This window comes from Peromyscus eremicus, chromosome 12 (assembly GCF_949786415.1).
Source record: "Peromyscus eremicus chromosome 12, PerEre_H2_v1, whole genome shotgun sequence".
Taxonomy (NCBI): Eukaryota; Metazoa; Chordata; class Mammalia; order Rodentia; family Cricetidae; genus Peromyscus; species Peromyscus eremicus.
The window spans coordinates 6,748,154-6,767,741 of NC_081428.1; the positions used below are offsets into that span (position 1 = coordinate 6,748,154).

Here is a 19,588-nt window from a genome sequence, read left to right on the forward strand (position 1 = left end):
AAAATGAAATCACATGATTTAAAAACACAGAAAGAAAACTGTGATGTATTTCATAAAGTGGCTATAAGACCAAGAAGAAGTATATCTCAATGCTGAAACTGTTATCAAACCACAAAAACCAAGACCAAAACCAAGCTACAGAACCCAGATGAACATAAACTTGATGAAAACTGGACATCTAACATACTGCAAACAGGCACTGCTTAAGTGAGCACGTAACTACGAGAGTCTTACAGTCCCCCATGCAGAAGGCACCACACTGACGTGCATACATGTTGCTCCCAAACCTGAAGGTGAAACACATTAACTGACATCTGGGGCTGGAGCAATGGCTCAGTGGTTAAGAGTACTTGCTGTTCTTGCAGAGGACCTGGGTTTGGTTCCCAGCAGTCACATGACAGCTACAACCACCTGTGACTTCAGAGCCACAGGTTCCAATGCCCTCTCTCCTGGCCTCTAAGAGCACCGCACATACACAGTGCACAGAGATACATTCAGGCAAAAAACCTAATATACATAAAATGTCTTTTAAAAAGCACAAAAAGGCTAGGTGTGGTGGTGCTTGCCTTTAATCCCAGCACTATATAGAGGCTGAAGCAGGAGAATCTCTGTGAATTCCAGGCCCACCTGGTCTACAGAGTGAGTTCCAGGACAGCCACGCTACACAGAGAAACTGTTTCAATGCCCCCTCCCCCAAAGCATTAAAGTACATTTATTAGAGGGTTAAAAAAAGAAGAGACTTATGAAGGTAAGTTTTGGGTACTACTTACTCATACAGTTACTTAGAATATGTAGTACATAGTCTATTTGTAGGATGGTGTTTCAGTTTATTTACACTCTGTAGGAACGTAGTTTCATGTTGCTGCACTAGTCAAAGCATTTCATCAACTATAACAACACTGGAGACCAGGAAGATGACTCAGTTGATAAGGGTACTTGATCCAATCTGACAACCTAAGTTTGATCCGCAGAACATACATGGTAGAAGAGAACCTACTTTTGCAAGAGGTTCTCTGCTCTCCACAGATGCACAGTCACACAAACCTCTTTGAATGCGTAAGGTGCGCACACACAAAAACAAAACAAAAACCCAATCCTATAGCGTTAAGTTGGGGTGGGAGAAATGCTGAGTTCGAGTTAACACATACAATGAGTCCCACTCTAAAGGGAAAACCAAGCAAATCAAAACAGAAAAACGCCCAGTCTAATAAACGGGCATGAGTTCCCTGGCATTAAAAATAAAAACGTACAAACGCAAACAGGCTCGCTCGGAGGCTCCTGTGGAGTGTCACCGTCACCGACTCGCCCCACGATGTCTAGTGTCCCCTCTTTTCAGCGTAATTTCAATAACCCGTTTCTTATAATCCGTAGCATCTCCCTGGGACATTTGGTCATTCTCACTTCCCGAACTCTAAAATTAACTGAATTTCAAATAGCACACACCCATGAACAAAATCAGAGACACCAAAAGGTAACAAGCAAACTTCTATGACTACAGAATGTTACTTGGAAAAAATACTAGACAACGGGCACAAACATCTGAACAGAAGCAGACAAAAGTATGTTTGTGTCCTAAGCAGCGATGGCAAGCCTTCGGCTTTTGTACTCCAGTTTAATTTGCAGTTGCAATAAAGAAGAAAGGAGCCTGGGAGGTACAATCCTAGTCCTGCTGGAGAAGCTGTGTGGCGAGCAAGCTCAGGGGCTTTGCTTTCAAACCATGCAACTTTGACTATCACTGTTATTAAAGGGCTGTGAACTGGAAACCTATTTTGGTCATTGGCATGCAAATGAGCTAACCAAGTGTCCCAATTTCCTAGTCTACCTCCATTATCTACATGGCAGATGACTGGGAACTGAGGAAAAACTTCAGGGGCACTTTCATATGCAAAGACTTATATATGTGCGTCTGCTTGCCCACACACACTTGGAGAAGTGAGACTCGGCAGAGCAAATCCGGTTTCTCCAGAGGACTGCAGCCCGGGGAAAGCCTTACCTTTGAGCCTCTTCCTTTTGCTTTTCTAACTCCAGGCTCTTCCGCTCCTGCTCCTTCTGTCTCAGCCGTTCTGCCTCAATGGACTTCTGTTTCTGCAGCTGCTGCTTGCTGTGTATTTCTCTTAGCTCCTAGGAGGGATCAGGACAGTTTAGGGAAGACATGAGCAGATGCACACAAACTGTTGACGGGCATGCAACATTTCACAGTGGCAACACCCTGGACATGGGCAGATGACTTTTCAGGGTTGACAAATGTTCACCTGGAAATTGAAATCACTACATTTTGACATGACTGGTGACCAGTCACTGTCCCAGATTATATCCCAGCAGGCCACAATGCACCATGCCATTCCTCGCGACATTTACTTATGTGTGGGGCTAGGACCTTGCACACACTAGGCAATGTTGTACTACTGAGCCACACCCACACCCTTCCCCCACCCCCACCGCCAGGATCTGCTCCTAAAGGACTTCGCCTGTGAAGGGCAATGGGAGTTAGACTGGAGTAGACTCAAGAGTACTGGAGGGCAACTAGTTTATGATAGGTTGACTTATGAATAAAACTATAGTTATTGTGATAACTAATCCATACCAAATTCCCCTAGCTTTGAAAACACACACAACACTTCCCACACAACCACTGTTAAAACTTCTTTATTTCCAGCACTCAGAAGGCAGAGGCAGGTGGATCTCTCCAGGCCAGCCTGGTCTACAGAGTGAGCTCCAGGACAGACAGAGACAGCCACACAGAGAAACCCTGTCTCGAAAACCCAAAATCAGCAACAACAACAACAAAACAAACAAACAAAACAAGAAACCCTCAGCTCCTTCTTACGACAGACTGGAGTCCAACCCAACACACACTGCGGAGGCTATTTTTCTTCAAATCACATCTATTAGAGAGCCTCTGTCCTCACAAGATCACGTGTGAAGCTGTCAAGTGCCCCACACCAAAGCAGCAGCTACCTTCAAAGTGAAGAGTTACAATTTGACAGTGACCTCTTAGGATCTGATTTCCTCGCGGCATAGCATCCCCAAGAAACAACCGAAATGTCCCGCCAGCCTACTGAAAACCGAATCACGTGACAAAGCACTTCAGACCAGAAGTGTGAGCACCTAGAACTATGAAAAACCACGCTAGGCTGGGGGTGTGGTTTGGTGGCATCTGCCCAGCGTACACAAAGCCTGTGGGCTCAGTCCCTCCTAAGAGAGGTACCAATGAGACAAAAGGTTTAACTGGAAATGGGGTGGTAGACAGGGAGCTATGAGAGAGGACGGGAGGGAAGGGGATCTGTGCGGAGAACTGGGCAGGACGAGTGGGGAGAGCTTGGCTTGATGCAGCTTGGGTGAGCCCCTGAGGCAGCAGCCCTAGGTATATAGCTGCTGGGATAAGGATACCTAGGACAAGGGCTTTAGCTAGGGAGGGGACAGAGGCATCCAAGAATGGCCACTGGGAAGTAATGATGGCGCCCCACTATGACTGAAGTTGTGATGGAAAAGTCAACTCTCAGGGGGAGAAAGAATTCCATTTCTCATTTCCTTCCTCACTGGAATACCATGGGGTGTTACAGCCTCACAGCACTATGTCAAAAACTCCGCCACAGTGGCTTCCACAGTAATTCTTAATGAAAAGTAATAATCCCCAATAACATGAATGGATAATCTGGTTGCCGATTTAGAGCTGGTATTTCTAAGACAAGCAGAGGAGATCAACTCATCTAAGCTTTCTTGGCTAAAGCCAAGTGTCACCCACACAAAAGGACCAACTGTGGGAGGATCACTAAATCAAACTCACACACAGGACGTCTAATCCATGACCGACTCGGCACAGAGGCCTTATCGGAGGCCACAGACACCACAGAAAGGTTTACATTTTATCCTACTTCGAGACTTCATCAGCAACAGCACAATTCCCCTGTTTCCTGTGATGTAAGAGTAAGAAGGAAAGGGGAAAACTAGGCTGGTGCTCAGGAAACTGAATGCATCATCTTATTTATTTACTTATTTGCAGTGTATGCACGTGAGGTCAGGAAGATGTGTGGGTATGAGTGCATGTGTGTGTACGGGCATGTGGGGCCAGAGTCTGACCTTAGGCGTTGTTAGTCCTATAGAGCTGTCCATCTTGGTTTTTAAATAATTTTACTTTATGTGCATGAGTGTTGTGCCTGCATGTATGTCAGTACATCATGTGCATGCCTGGCGCTCATGGAGGCCAGAAGAGCACAATGGATCTCCTGGAGCTGGGGTTACAGAGGGGTTTGAGACGACATGTAAGTGATAGGTCCTTTGGAAGAGCAGTAACTACTAACCACTGAGCCATCTCTCCAGCTCTGTTTACCCTGTGTGTTAAGGCAGTGTCTCTCACGGAGCTGGCTGAACCACCATCTCACTGAACTTTTTAAGTGGGTGCTGGGGATTGAACTCAGGTCCTCAGGCTTCTGTGTCTTCATGCTCATGTGGCAAGCTCTTTACTGACCAAGTTATCTTTTCATTCCCTAGTTATGCATTTTAAAAATAAAAGTTCTTGCCTGGTATGGTGTCACACGTCTTTAATCCCAGCAATTGGGAGGCAGAGGCAGGCAGATCTCTGTGAGTTCAAGGCCAGCCTGGTCTACAGAGTGAGTTCCAGGACAGCCAGGACTGTTACACAGAGAAACCCTGTCCTGAAAAACCAAACAACAACAACAACAACAACAACAGAAAGTTCTTATTTCATTTATCCTTAGTAGGATAACATTCAAAATATTTTACAACAGGTATTGTGAATCCGGGATGGACACTGGCCATGATGTCCCAATGTACCCGACAGACCATGTGCACAAATCAAGACATTTCGTTTTTCTAAAGAATTATGCACATTTCCTTTCTGTATTGAACTCAAGGAAACAGGTTGAGGTTGGAAGCTGGTAAATGGGCAAACCAGTCCAGACAGATGGAACTAGCTAGAGATGTGTTAGCATGAGGCACAAAATGAAAAAGCAACAAGGAGCAATTTAGAGAACCAATAGAAAAAAAAAATCACACCAATGAAACGGCTTTAAAAGCGAAGTCCGATGCACAACCACACCATAAATTCAGAACCATCACAGGTCAGGCTGAACCTGTCTTAAGAACTGTCAAAGTGAGGCTGCAGCCTCCATGGTCTCCAAGGAAACGGAGTTTTTAGGAGCCGTAACAACAGATGTCAAGAAGGTTAACAGCAGGTCCTGGTGGCTCACGATCCAGATTGGGAAGCGGCAGAGATTCTCTACTGTCAATTTCACGCCAGTCAAACACCGCTTGAGACACACAACTTGAAGGAAACACAGGTGAGCTGAGCAGGCCTGGCTGGTATTCTGACCTATTTTTTCCCTTTGGATTTGGGAGTTTCAGATAGTATGAAACAAAAAAAAGTAGAGGATTCCTAATTCTAAGGCAGTGGTTCTCAACTGCCCTAATGCTGCGACCCTTTAATGCAGTTCCTCGTGTTGTGGTGCTCTCCAACATAACGCTATTTTCGTTGCTACTTCACAACTGTAATTTTGTTACTGTTATGCATCATAAATATCTGATATGCAGAATGGTCTTAGGTGACTCCCGTGAAAGGGTCGTTCAACCCTGGGGTTGAGACCCACAGATTGAGAACCACTGTTCTAACAGAATGACTTTTGCACATAGCCAGAATATGCACTAAAAGTAGTGAATGGCTTTCCTTCCTCGCCATAATGAAAACAGTATGGAACATTGGGTCCTTTCACACAGGGCAAGAGTCTGGCTGTTCTCCTTTCAACACCACTAAGGAGACTGGATTCAATGCAGTTGTTTCAAAGTAGCCTTTACATTCTTTCAAGGGAAAATTAAGGTAGCAAATATGGAGTTGAGTTGTTAACTTATCAATTTTTCCTGGTAGGCAACCTGACTGAAGTGACCCTCAAAAATCTCTACAAAACGCACATGCCTCTTAGTGTAGTAGAATATTATTTGAAGGTGTGTTACTTTTATTTATGTTGCATTTGTTTAACTCTGTGAAGCTGTGCTACTGTGCCTGTGTAAAACACTGATGGTCTAATAAAGAACTGAATGGCCAATAGCACGGTAGGAAAAAGGATGGGCGGGGCTGGAAGGCAGAGAGAAGATATAAAGGGAGAAATCTGGGAGAGCAATCTAGGAGTCAGCGAAGGAGGAGGACTCCAAGGGCCCACACAGCAAGCCACAGGGTAAGAGTAAGATTTACAGAAGTAAGAGAATGGGAAAAGCCCAGAGGCAAAAGGTAGATGGGATAATTTAAGGAAAGCTGGCTAGAAACAAGCCAAGCTAAGGCCAGGTATTCATGAATAAGAATAAGCCTCCATGTGATTTATTTGGGAGCTGGGTGGCAGGCCTCCTAAAAAGAGCCAAAAAACAAACAACAACACCTTAGCACACTTCTTTACTTCAAAGCTAAAAAGAAATTACAAGGTGTCAACAGGCAGTGTCTTACTGTAGCTTTTTCTCAAATTAACTTTTCTTTCTAAAACTAGTCACTATAATTACATATCTTGTGGCTAAACACTTATGATAGTAGTGAGTGTGTAACTTCATGGGTTTTCACTGAATTAGTCTCATTCAAGGGTAGGAAATGTTTTACAGTAGACACGCAGGCAATATTATCTTATAATATGGTCTATTCCCCCATCCCCAAGGTGCTGAGGACTGAACCCAAGGCCTTGTGCATGCTACACAAGCATCCTACCATGGAGCTTTATTTCCAGGTTTTTTGGGGGGTGGGGTAAGGTGGGGGTGGGTTGAGGCAGGGTCTTTATGTGACCTCAAATTCACTATGTACTTGGGGATGATCCTGAACTCCCAAATGGTAGGAACATGTCACCACATCTGGTTCCTAGCCCACTTTCTTAATGAATAAGAAATCATTAAATAGGAATTCCGGAACCACTAGTTACATTTTACCACAAATAATTATATGACAGCCATAAAGTTATAAAACATTTAGGATATAAATAAAAATTATGAGATTTAGAAAATTTTATTACAGGATAAATGACTGCTTGTACTGGCCAGGCAGACCCTGAACTCCTGGGCTAAGAGGTCTGCCAGAGTCAAACTGGTGAGTGTCTGAGGAAACAGACGCATGCAACACATATGGTGTGAAGTCATTTTTTGGTTTTTGAGACAGAGTCTCTGTAGCCCTACCTGGCACCAAACTCAGAGATCCATCTGCCTCTGCCTCCTAAGTGCTATGATTAAAAGCATTTGCCACCATGCCTGGCTAAAATAGTATTTTTATTAGCAGTAACATGAGCAGAATTCCAAAGAGAAATGGCTTATGCATCTTAACCAGAGTCCATGAAAAAGCTTTGGCCCTGTGAAGGCTGTCCAAGTGCATGCACCTTTGGGGTGCCTGGGCATTCTTCACACAGAGAAGGCTCTACACATTTATCAGAGTCTCAAAGAGTCTCTGATCAAACACAGATTACAAACCATAACTTAAAAGTTGGCAAAGGTCTGTTTTGTATTAAAGATAAAATAAAGATCAGCTTGCTTTTAATTTCCTTCCCTAGGCCCAAATGAGAAAACTCATCTCTTTTCCCTGAATAATTAAGATTGCTGAGTCATAAAACATCTTTGGACATCCTATGGCTTGTGGCCAAAGTAATTCAAAAGCAGTATGTTTGACAAATTGAACATCCATGAAGACTCAGCTAATTTCCCATTGACAGATATGGCTCAACTTCAAGTTCACTGAAGATGGCTGATCTACAGTTACGCCAAGGGGCACAGAATCATTTAATTACTGTGACAGTTTCTCCTTCACTCGGTCTTAAGACTCAAAAATGATGTATTGCGTGGAGCACTGTTAAAGTATGAAATATTCACCTGAATGATGTGTTCAGGGTTCTTCTCCATAAAGATGACATTGCACAAATGCCCACACTGGAAAAAAACAAACTGGCAACAGAGGCTGAGAGACGGGCACCCAAGGAAATGTGCTTGCTAATCTAGAGAGCTAACTTTTTAGAATTATTTGCTTTTTTTTTGTGCTGTAGGTTGTCCCTTGGAGACAAGAGGCAAAAACATACTTTTGACTACTAACTGGACATTCCTGAACTTGACAGCACAAATCTAAAAAGTTTTATTACTATTAAGTTAATCTTATAGGACACTAATCTTGGCAGCAAGATGAGAAATCCCAAGTACTTGTTTCGTATTCTTAACATTTACTTATCTATCTATCTATCTATCTATCTATCTATCTATCTATCTATCTATCTATCTATCTATCTATTGTGTGTGCTGTACTTGGCAGTCAGAGGACTTTTGTGAGCTGGTTTTCTGCTTTTATCATGTGGGTTCCAGGGACTGAATTCTTTTATTTACTAAGCCACCTCGCTGGCCCTCTTTGGAGTTTTAATATTTCCCAATTAAGTGATCAAACAAACAAAAGAGAAAACAAGTTAATGAGCCCAGAAGATACAGAAACTTAAATCTGATGGAAAAATTTAAAAAGAATTATTTCAAGACATAGAAATGTACATAGACAAGGAAAACAGACATTCCATTTAACTCCAAATTATAAAGTTTATTCATGTGATGTATTAAAAGTGGGAAGAGCATAAAGAATTTTTAACTTGTTATCTAAATTCTAAGAAGGTCTATATTGATGTTTAAAAAACATGTTCAGGGGGCTGGAGAGATGGCTCAGAGGTTAAGTGCACTGACTACTCTTCCAGAGGTCCTGAGTTCAATTCCCAGCACCCATACGGTGGCTCACTACCATCTGTAATGAGATCTGGCACCCTCTCCTGTATACATAATAAATAAATAAATCTTTAAAAAAAATAAAAAAATAAAAATAAAAATAAATAAATAAAAAATAAAGAAAATCCACCTGTCTGTTGCCTGTGGGAATCACATCTTAACTTAAAAAAAAAAAAATATGTTCAGAACATTCCTTCTAAACTGAAGTCAACACTCACCAATACTACTCCCCACACCTAAACCGTCAGCCAGCATGGGAGGCGTCTGACCCTATGCTCGCCACAACAGGAACAGAAAGCCAGGAGTCTCCACCCAGGAGGCTTGCAATGCTCTGCTCTTTTCAGACAGAGAAACCTGACTTAGTTTGTCCTGAACATCTGAATTCCCTTCCCCCACCAACCGTCTCAGCTTTATACATGAGGAAATATGCCGTTACAGTAGGTACGTGCCGCCTGCTACAGCATGCTGCCTCTACAGCATAAAGTTGTTGGGCAAATGAGGATACAGAGGAGAAGAAAACTTTTCAGGAGACTGTCTTTGTTCCTTTACCTGCTAACCTTTTCTTAGATATTTTACAGCTTCACACAGAAGAAGCCCACATTTTACCTAAGAAAGCTCAACCACTAAATCAGCCTGCTGGTGTGACGGAAAATCGAATACATGATGTCTGCTGTCTGGTTTGCATCTGAGGAGTAGTCCAGGAAGTAGTTCACACTCCGGGAATCTGTAGGAAGTCGCCACAATCAAAAGCAATCAGTTAAAGGACTTTATTATTTCTAGGTCTTTTCCAAAGGACGTGTATGTAAAATACAAAGGGAGACGGCCAACTGTGAAGCAGACAGACGTCTGTCCGTCATAGAGGTGCCGCCGCCGCTACGTGTGCTTTCTCCTGGGGTCAGTCTCTCCAGCTCCTCTTTCTGGATCCTTTTCTCTCCATCACTGTTCCCCTCCGCATACATCTGTCCTGACTTCTCATTCTGCTCTCTGGTTCTCTCTCCAGCTCTCTCTTTTCTCCCCTTGCTGCTAACAGTCTGCCTTTCACTGCCTTCACAATGAGTGAGCCTGCCATGGAAGCCAGTGTCTGAAACCAAGAGTATACAAGCCTTAGTTAAGCGAGCACCTCACTTACTTCCACATCCACTCAGTTCTTAGCTGCCATCATGGACAGAATCTCTGACGACCCTGCACATGAAGAAAGAAGCCAAATTTCCTAAGTATATTACCGACTATGATTCTTAGTTCTGAATCTTCCCTACATACTCAGATTTCACGAAGAAAGAAAATACTGTCCACTTTTTAATAATACACCAATCACAACTCTGCCCATACATGCTGAAAAAAATCCTCATAGACAAACTAATTGGCCTCTTTTACATTTTTATACTCATTCAATGATCTAAATGAATGATCTAAAATGTCCATTATAAAGAGACTACAATACCTTGTCCTGCTCGTGACTTAGTGCTCGCACCTCACAACTTGCTGGCCCGATCATAATATTAGCAGATGCCTCAGTACTTCCTGGTAACACTATCTCAGACCCTGGCCACTCATCTGGAGTGTAGCCCGAAGCACAGAGCTCTCATCATCTGAGCCTGAGAAAGAATGCTTGAGTAGGGCATGGAGACTTTAGAAAGAAGTCTAAGTGGATGACGTGGCCAGGAGAACTGCAAGGCTCCTCCACACGGCCTCCCCCACTGCCACTGACTGGAAGAAAGAAACATTCAACTGTTTAAATGTTAGGATATGTTCAGGAGCACACAGCCACGAGACAGGACCAACAAGGACTCAGCTTCTGAATGGGAAACACAAGCCTCACCTCTTTGGGTGTTGGACTCTCTGTATTTGGCACACAGTAAAGTTTTATAAACTATAAGCTATGTTTTATGCAACTACTAAACATTATGGTTAAGATATTTGGAATATAATTAGACTGTCTGTGCCAAGGAAAGCTGTTTCAGTAACTATCAACATGGCCACAGACAAGGAGGTACTAGAAAGGCTGGCTTCTTCACAGTGCTATCTCTAAGCACTGTACGTTAAAGAGCCCCCAGTCATTATATGAATGTCCCTACGTGCCCTTCAAACCACGACTGTAGATGTAACCAACCGTCTTATTAAATAAGAAACACAGAACCAATGCAGAGAAGCAAGAGCGTGGCAGTGGTGGCGCACGCCTTTAATCTCAGCACTTGGTAGACAGAGCTAGGTAGATCTCTGTATGTTCAGGGATACAGCCAGCATTGGAGACACACGCCTTTAATCTCAATCCCAACCATAGAAGACCTGGAGGTCTCTACAGACAGGCAGTGATGAGGCAGTCATGTGTTTGGGTTTACAACCAATGAGAAGGCAGAACAGAAAGACTATATAAAGACAAACACATAGGAAGTAGCTCTTTTGGAGAGGTCTCTTGGCTTAAGAGGCTAGCTGCAGGGTAAGGCTCTTAGCTCTGATCTTTTGGCTTTCTTCTTTGCATTGGTTCTGTGTTTCTTATTTAATAAGACGGTTGGTTACATCTACACACGACTTGTCTAATCAAGTTGAAACTTGATTTCCTATAAAACGAGGTATAACAAGGAAGTTACAGATTAAATAATTTAAAACTGGTGTTTCAAGAGCATGAATTTGAGATGGTTGTTGTATATAAGACACATTTATAAACAGAAATTTCTGGTAAATAAATTTGGATACTGAATGAAGATATTAAGTAGTAGTAACGCAGCTGGGCATGATGGCACATGCCTTTAACCCCAGAACTTCTGAAGCAGAGGCCCGACATAGTGAGTTCCTCAAAAAAAGGAAGGAAGAGAAAGAGAGAGAGAGAAAGAGAGAAAGAGAGAGAGAGAGAGAGAGAGAGAGAGAGAGAGAGAGAGAGAGAGAGAGAGAGAAACAGTAACTTCTGGCAGCAACACTGGCTATTGAATCTGCCCCTGGGTAGTCGTGTACTGGCTAGATGGTTCATCTGACCATCAACTATCCAGAGGCTGATTTTTAGAGTTCCCATCAAATCTATTGAGTCTTGAATTTTAGACACGTCAAATCAGGAATCAAATCAGTCCCTAGGTGTCAGGGTACTGTACTTCTGCCCCGCCCTCTCCTTTATAAACAAAAGCAAAGTCTATGGCTTGGGGGTGATGCAAAACTAAGACCATCTTGGAACCTTTGTGGGAAGAAAGGGTGAGGCACAGCTCACACTACCGCTGGCCGGGCTATCTGCCATCTCCACCCCGGGATAGTCTTTGGAACATAGAAACACTACACTGATAAGGTATCTATCTAGAAGCACAGGAAAGCAGAGGAGCCTGCATCTCCAAGAGAGCAGAAGAAAGTGTAAAGGTTGAGCGTGAGGACATGTGCTCAAACCCTGAAGCCACTAGCAGTGCTATAATTCTAAGCATGCTAATTCACCATTTTTTCATTTATTTTGCAGTGGGGATTGAACCCATGGCCTCATGCATGCTAGGCAAATGCTCTGTCACTGAGCTATTGCTTCGTAGTTCTGTGATACTCTGGTTCCAATATGAAACAAAGGCCTGCTAATCTGCCTACAGCAAGACACTGTTCTCTCTTTATTAAAGACTTGAGAATTTCCACACTGTTTATCAGATAGAGAGAACAGATATGCAATTCTTCTTAAAATAAAGAAAATGGGAAAAGCCCTCAGAGGAAGAATGAATCTCAAGCAGACATTCTAGAAAAAGAAACAAATTAGATTATGTGATTATGGTATTTATTTATAAAAAGAAAAATAATCAACATCCTTAGTTTTTACTTCTCTACCATAAAACTACACACATTTATACCCACAAATGTGCTGTCTTACACTTTACAATCAGTGCTAAACTGGGCTCTGATTATCCCCTGTTGGGGCCTACAAAATCAAACAAGGTGTGAGTCCGTGTGAAGGTAAGCAAGCAGCTAACCACAGGCAGATCCTCACATGTGAGTCAACTGTTTCACATGGCTTCAGTGTCCTAGGCAACTCACTTTAAAGCTTTGTCAGTACCCCAGACAGTAAACTGCTTCATGTCGCCAGTGAACGCACAAACTTCACGAACATGAACTAAACCTGCTAAAGCCTAATTTATTGTCGGGTTTCTTTTGAGAAAGGAAGGTTGAGAATACAGCAGATGCACGGCCAGCTAGATGCGTGGGCCGACTGGACAAGAAGAAGTAAATCTCACTCCGTTGATGGAGACGCTCCGGAAGCACTGCTGTATGGAGAGGGCCTCAAAGAAACACTAGACTCAGGCCTAGGCTCCTTGTGGTCTAATCCCTACAAGGAATTATGGTTGCTAATGAATGCGCACTCTGAAGTCAGGGAAAGTGCTTTGTGTATCTTCCAGTGTGGTGGAAATAAAGAAGAACAGCAGGAGGCCACAAAGAAACTAAATGCTAACTCAGCCCCTCTGTTGGCTCAACAAAATTACAAATCTTTTGGTTCTTCAACAACATTTTTGTTTTGGTTCCTACAGGTTTAGGAGGAATTCTAGAAACAACAAACCTCAGACAATATAACACCTTCACCTGACCCTGCAAGTGGATGTTAAGCTACAAACAACACAGCTATGCTTTTCATTTGCCTTATGAACTTTACAGTTAATAAAAAGCCAAAGTGAGAATTAAAAAGGCAGAAAAAAGGTTATAATTTTAAAACAAGCATATTTGGGAAAGAGCCAGTGTGTGTGGAAGCTAAACTTAGCCTCTGAGAAGCCCTGACACCACAGGCATCATCAGTTAAACACTAGTCACAAGACAACTCAACCCTTCTGAGGGTGTTCTCTTTAGCAATGGCAACAGCAGTGATCGCCAACGTCATTTAATCCACAGATCTGAGCATTAGTCAAAGTCTTTGCCTAGAACATATTCCTAACATCTGAAACTTGTCTTAGGTCAAACTTCTAGAAAAGTAATCAACATTACGACAACTGTGCCCTTTCTGTGTTCAGAAGAAGCTGAGTAATGCTCAGTGGTTTACACACCCGGGGACTTCTTGAAAGCATTGTCAAATTGCTTCAGTGTTAGATTATTCTTGCTTAAAACAGTGGAAACTTACAATAGGAGCAAACGGGAGTATTCTTATTGTACATGTGGATGGAGAACTCACAGATGCACCTCCAATTCTGATAAGGCAAACATACTTTCATATGCTCAAACACAAAACACATACACACACACACACACACACACACACACAAGCTAAACATGCAAGTAATGTGAAGAAAAACACTAAGTTGGCTAAACAGTACTCCCTAAGGGTGAGCACTTTCCTGGAATTGTACAATTGAGAACGTTCATTACCCAACGCTGAAAGAACTGCACAAATATTTTAACTCGGATGTCTAGACAATCTGGCATGGACTCTCAATCCAGAGGGTAACAAAAAAAACCTCAAATATGCTAATTTAAAATTCTCTTTTAGTAGTCAAAGCATTTTATTTCTTAGTATCAGAAAATAAATGCCCCATACATAGTAAAGTATAAGGAATTTCAAGGTAGAAAACTAAAGCAAGTTTTTTTTTTGAGAAATATAATATCTAATTTCTGATAAGAACATAAAATAATATATAATAATTATTATAACAAACAAGTTTTTCTGTCCTGGTTTTGAGTTAACTTTTTATTTTATTTTTCGGCTTTTTTCGAGAAAGGGTCTCATTATGTAGCTCTGGCTGTCTTGAAACTCACTCTGTACACTAGACAGGCTTTGAACTCACAGAGATCCACCTGCCTCAGCCTCTGAGTTCTGGGATTAAAGGCGTGTACTACCACACTCAACTTGAGTCTACACTATTAAGACAATAGAACACCACATTAAAAAGAGGTTTTTTGTGGTGTTTCCCCGAGTCACTTCACAGGAACAAAGCCACAGCCATGCTGGAGACAGCAGCATCGACCCCAAGAGACACGGAAGTTAAAAGGTATTTAAAAATGGAAGGTGACAACACAGGTCTACACTTCACGATATTAAAGGAATGGCAGAGAAATCTCAGTCTTACATAAAAGCATCTGAACACACCAAAGAGAGCACATTGGCCGTACTCTTGCAGGTGGTGTGGTTATAAGCTGGCAAAAGGAAAGAAATTCATAAAACTATAATGTGGAGCAGGGCCAATCACACAGGCCTAACTTACAGACGTCAAAGAAGGTAAGGGCAACTAGGGGCACCATGGCAGGCGCTGTCCGGAAGGCCTGAGCCACTGCTCACAGACCAGCCCCACAAACCCTTCTGCCTGGGATTCAGCGTCACCTCATCATCACGGGGTAGGGCGCGCGCGCACACACACGTACATACACACACACACACACACACAGCGTCACCTCATCATCACGGGGTAGGGTGCGCGCGCACGTACACACGCACACACACGCGCACACACGTACACACGCACACACACGCGCGCACACACACGCACACGCGCGCGCACACACACACGCACACACACGTACACACACAGACACACACACACATACACGCACACGCACACACACACGTACACACGCGCACACACACACGTACACACACACACACACACAGCGTCACCTCATCATCACGGGGTAGGGTGCGCGCACGCGCACACACGTACACGCGCACACACATGCGCACACACACGCACGCACGCACGCACGCACACGCACGCGCGCGCGCACACACGCACGCGCGCGCGCACACACACATACACACACGCACACACACACGCACACACACACGCACACACACACGCGCACACACACATGCACGCACACGCGCGCACACACACACGCACGCACACACACACGCACGCACACACACACGCACACACAGACACACACACACGCGCGCACACACACACACACGCACGCACGCGCGCACACACACACACAGACACACACGAGCGCGCACACACGCACACGAGTCACCTTCAGCTGGTTGTTGAAGACATCGATCTCTTGCAGTTTTGACCTGGTCTCTCTCTCCACCTCGTCCAGCTGTTCTCGCAGCTGCTGCCGGGCCAGCTCTTTGGCCTCCAAGGCTCTTTTGAGGGTAAGAAGTGAATCTCCTGTTTCAGAAGAGCACACAAGACAGAGCTGTAGCTGGCAGTGAGGAACACGTTCACCCTTCATGTCCCTGGAGGGGCTTCCTGCGGGCAAACGGGGGAAGCGGGCATGGAGCTGACAAACACTAACTGCTCAGTGATAGAACAAGTGCGTGGCGTGCACGAAGCCGGAGGATTAATCAATGCCAGCGCTGGGGAAAAGGTCGTCAACTTTAAAAAGAAAACACCTTGTAGTACTCAGGAAGCTAAGGCAGGCAGAGCGCTGGCTTTGAGGCGACCCTGGTCTACATCGTGAAACCCTGTCTCCAAAGAAAGATATGAGTAAGTGAGATACCTACTGTGCAAACTGTTCTGCTGAACTTGCTTTAATTGGTCATTGAGTATCTGCTTTTCTGGAATAAGTCTTCCAAGCATTTGCTGAGATTCCTAGTAGAGAGAGGGGGAGAGAGCGTGAATGACGAGTGCCTGAGCCTCAGATAAGCCAGCACCCGAGTCCTCGTCCCCAGACACCCCAACTTCACCCCGCGCCTTTCACGCATTTAACTGCCATTCTCACGGAGGAACGGACTAACCCCAATGCTCTTCCCTAGGATGAAGTGAAGTTGCGGCTCCCTTGGTTCTGCTTATGTGGTTGCTGAGACACTGGATATTTATCAGCTTTAAAAAATGCAGTTCAAGGAGGTCTCAGAGGAACTCAAGATCTCTTAATTGCAGAGATCCAGCAGAGACGCTGTGAGTGAGTTACCCCACCATTCTGTTCTGAGTGCTGGCACTCACTAGCACTGCACTGAGGCTCACCGCATACCTGAAGTTGGCCACAGAACTCAGGAAGGCATCTGTCACAGCTAGAATGCTAGATGCCACCCAGGTTTTTCCATCACACAGGAATTTTAAACACAGGAGTCCTGAACCAACCCCTTTTTCTTTTTTTAAAACTGGCATAAGAAAAAAGCTAAAACCACACTGTATAAGGAAGGCTATTTGGAGTTTTGACGGGTAACGTGCCAAGCAGTGTTTGTTTAAGTTCAGTTGAAATGATCTTGTAGTCACTTTAGTAAACTGGCAGCCTTGCTGATTTACTTGACATTTATTTTTACCTTAGGGAGAAAAATGAGTCTTGTTGTGAGAAAAAAATGCCTTACTTAAGAGTTTCCTGCGGAGGCTCAGAACCAGTCAGTCCCTTGGGAGCCACCTGTGGACACACACCAGGGTCTGCAGAAGGAATTGTGGGATCAGCCTGCACGGTAGGAGGGTAACTCAACAGAGAGGATTCAGGAAGCTCTTAGGCTATGAGGAACCCACTGCCAGACTTCTACAAATCAAAATATACAGCAGATCGTTGTCCCAGGGAGCAAGGCCCATACAGCTGTTCCTTGACTTATTCTCCCTCAGGCAAGGCCTCTGACCAACCCACCCTCAAGTCCATTTCTTGACCAAGATGAAGAAGCTTCAAGAGGAACCCGGCTCCAATCTCTGAGACTGTCTCACTCATGCAAACGCCACTTTAAAATGCATAATCCAGGCTGGACATGTCTCAGGGGTTGAGATGACCCAGGGCTGTTGTTGCAGAGGACTCAAGTTGATCCCCAGCTGTCTTAGTCAGGGTTTCTATTGCCGTGAAGAGGCACCATGACCATAGGAACTCTTACAAAAGAAAACATTTAACTGGGGCTGGCTTACAGCTCAGAGATTTAGTCCACTATCAACATGGTGGGAAACGGGGCAGTATGCAGGCAGACATGGTGCTGGAGAAGGAGTTAGGAGTTGTACATCTCCATCTTTAGGCAGCAGAAGGAAGACTCTATGCCACATTGGGCATAGCTTGAACATATATGACCTCAAAGCCTGCCTCCATAATGACACACTTCCTCAAACATGGCCACACCTATTCCAACAAGGCCACACCCCCTAGTAGTGCCACTCCCTACAGGCCAAGCACTCACATGTGAGTCTGTGAGGTCATTCCTATTGAAATCACCATACCAGCACTCAGCTCATAACCACCTGTAACTCCAGCTCTAGAGAGTTCTACACTTCTGGCCTCCATGGGCACTGCATTCAAGGGTACATAGTCACACAGACACTCAGACGTACATTTTTGTTTTAAAGTTAATCTTCTTAAAAATGTATGCACATCAATATGAAGAGCACAGGACTGACTGTGTGCAAGGGGCAAAGGAAGCTGCTCTCACTGCCTGTGTGACTTCCCTCCTCAAAGCACGGGCTGCCCTTCCCCTCGCCACTTACTCAGGATCTGCATTTACCAATAAGTAAACACTTTTGTGTGCGAGAGTAAGTGTGTCCGATCATAAAACATCCAGTCAAAATACCAGCATACTGAGCACATGGCCTTTGCCCTAAATATTTTGGGTAATATTTTATGGTTTCTCAGTAATAGTTAACAAAAGAAGCTACACGGGCAGGGTGTGGTGGCACACCTTTACTCCCAGCACTAGGCAGAGGTATGTGGATCTCTGTGGGCTCAAGGCCAACCAGGGCTACAGATTGAGGCCCTCACCTAAAATAAATAATAAACAGATAAAAGAGGATACAATACAGAAAAATATACTTCAAAAAAGTGATTTTATAAAAATATTTGACAACAATTTCTGGGCATGAACATCTCATATTGGCTACTTGACAAGATGATGGCCCAAATCCCAAACCGATGACGACTTTCAAGCACATGAAGCAACTGGCAGAAAGGGACTCACTGCACATCTGGAGGGAGACTGCTCCTTACTGAGTGGCACAGGCAGCAGTCACCAGGGCCAAGAGCGCAACTCACACGGGTGTGAGCCCCAGCACGGCCACCACCACAAAAAAGGGACAAAATCAGTAAGGAAGCTGGAACTCTGTCGTGAATCAACTTGCTCTAACTGCTTACAGGGCACACCACCAAACGGAAACACAACGTTCCTACTTTTCAGGTGTATATGGGATATTCACTAAGATTATATACTTGGTCCAAAGTCTCAATACAGTTAAAAGGACTAAATTCACACAAAATATTCTTTCAGATGATAACATAAGGAAACAAGAAACAAGGAAGATAAGTACGTAGAAACCAAACAGCCTAAGTTCATCAAGCCCATCAAAGAAATGGCAAAATAAATAAATGAAAGCGTTAATGTCTAAAACCCCATGAGGTATAACTATAGCTGTGGCAAGGGCGTTTGCAACTCAGAATATTTATATCAGAAACAAATTAAGGCCTAAATTAAATTATCTGAGCTTCCTGCTAAGAAATCTAGAAAAAGTAAAATTTAATCCCAAATAAGTAAATGGAAAGGAAACAATAAAGAAAAGAGCTTAAGTTGATGGTATGACAAAGACATGTCAGAGAAAAATCAACATAGAAAAGAGCTTGTTTGAAAAATATCGCCAGGCGGTGGTGGTGCACGCCTTTAATCCCAGCACTCAGGAGGCAGAGACAGGCGGATCTCTGTGAGTTCGAGGCCAGCCTGGTCTACAGAGCAAGATCCAGGAACAGAACAAAGCTACACAGAGAAACCCTGTCTCGAAAAACCAAAAAAAAAAAAAAAACAAAAACAAAAAAAAACAAACCCACTAAACTAAAAAACAACAACAACAAAAAAAACACACCAAACAACAACAACAAAAAAAAACAAAAAAACAAAAATCAACAAAGCTGGGTTATGGCCCATGCTTTAAACCCAGCACTCAGGGGGCAGAGGCAGGGGGATTCCTGAGTTCCAGGCCAGCCAGGGCTACCCAGAGAAACCCTGTATCAAAAAACAAAACAAAAAAGAAAAAAAAAATCAATCAATAAAACCAATAAGCTTCCCACTAGGTTGGTC

General features: G+C 43.8%; 1 protein-coding gene across 4 annotated transcripts in view; it reads right to left on the reverse strand.

Moving 5' to 3' along the window:
* Positions 1 to 19,588, reverse strand: part of Itsn1 (intersectin 1) — a 189,273-nt gene that overhangs the window by 73,224 nt on the left and 96,461 nt on the right. For 3 of the 4 annotated variants that reach the window (XM_059276967.1, XM_059276968.1, XM_059276969.1), the window contains exons 15-17: positions 16,106 to 16,193; positions 15,631 to 15,770; positions 1,994 to 2,121 (exon numbers count right to left, since the gene is read on the reverse strand). In XM_059276967.1, the coding sequence (XP_059132950.1) occupies positions 1,994 to 2,121; positions 15,631 to 15,770; positions 16,106 to 16,193 (356 nt within the window). Of the gene's footprint in view, positions 1 to 1,993; positions 2,122 to 9,599; positions 9,809 to 15,630; positions 15,771 to 16,105; positions 16,194 to 19,588 lie in introns of those variants that run through there. The other variant, XM_059276970.1, reaches the window with a different exon arrangement.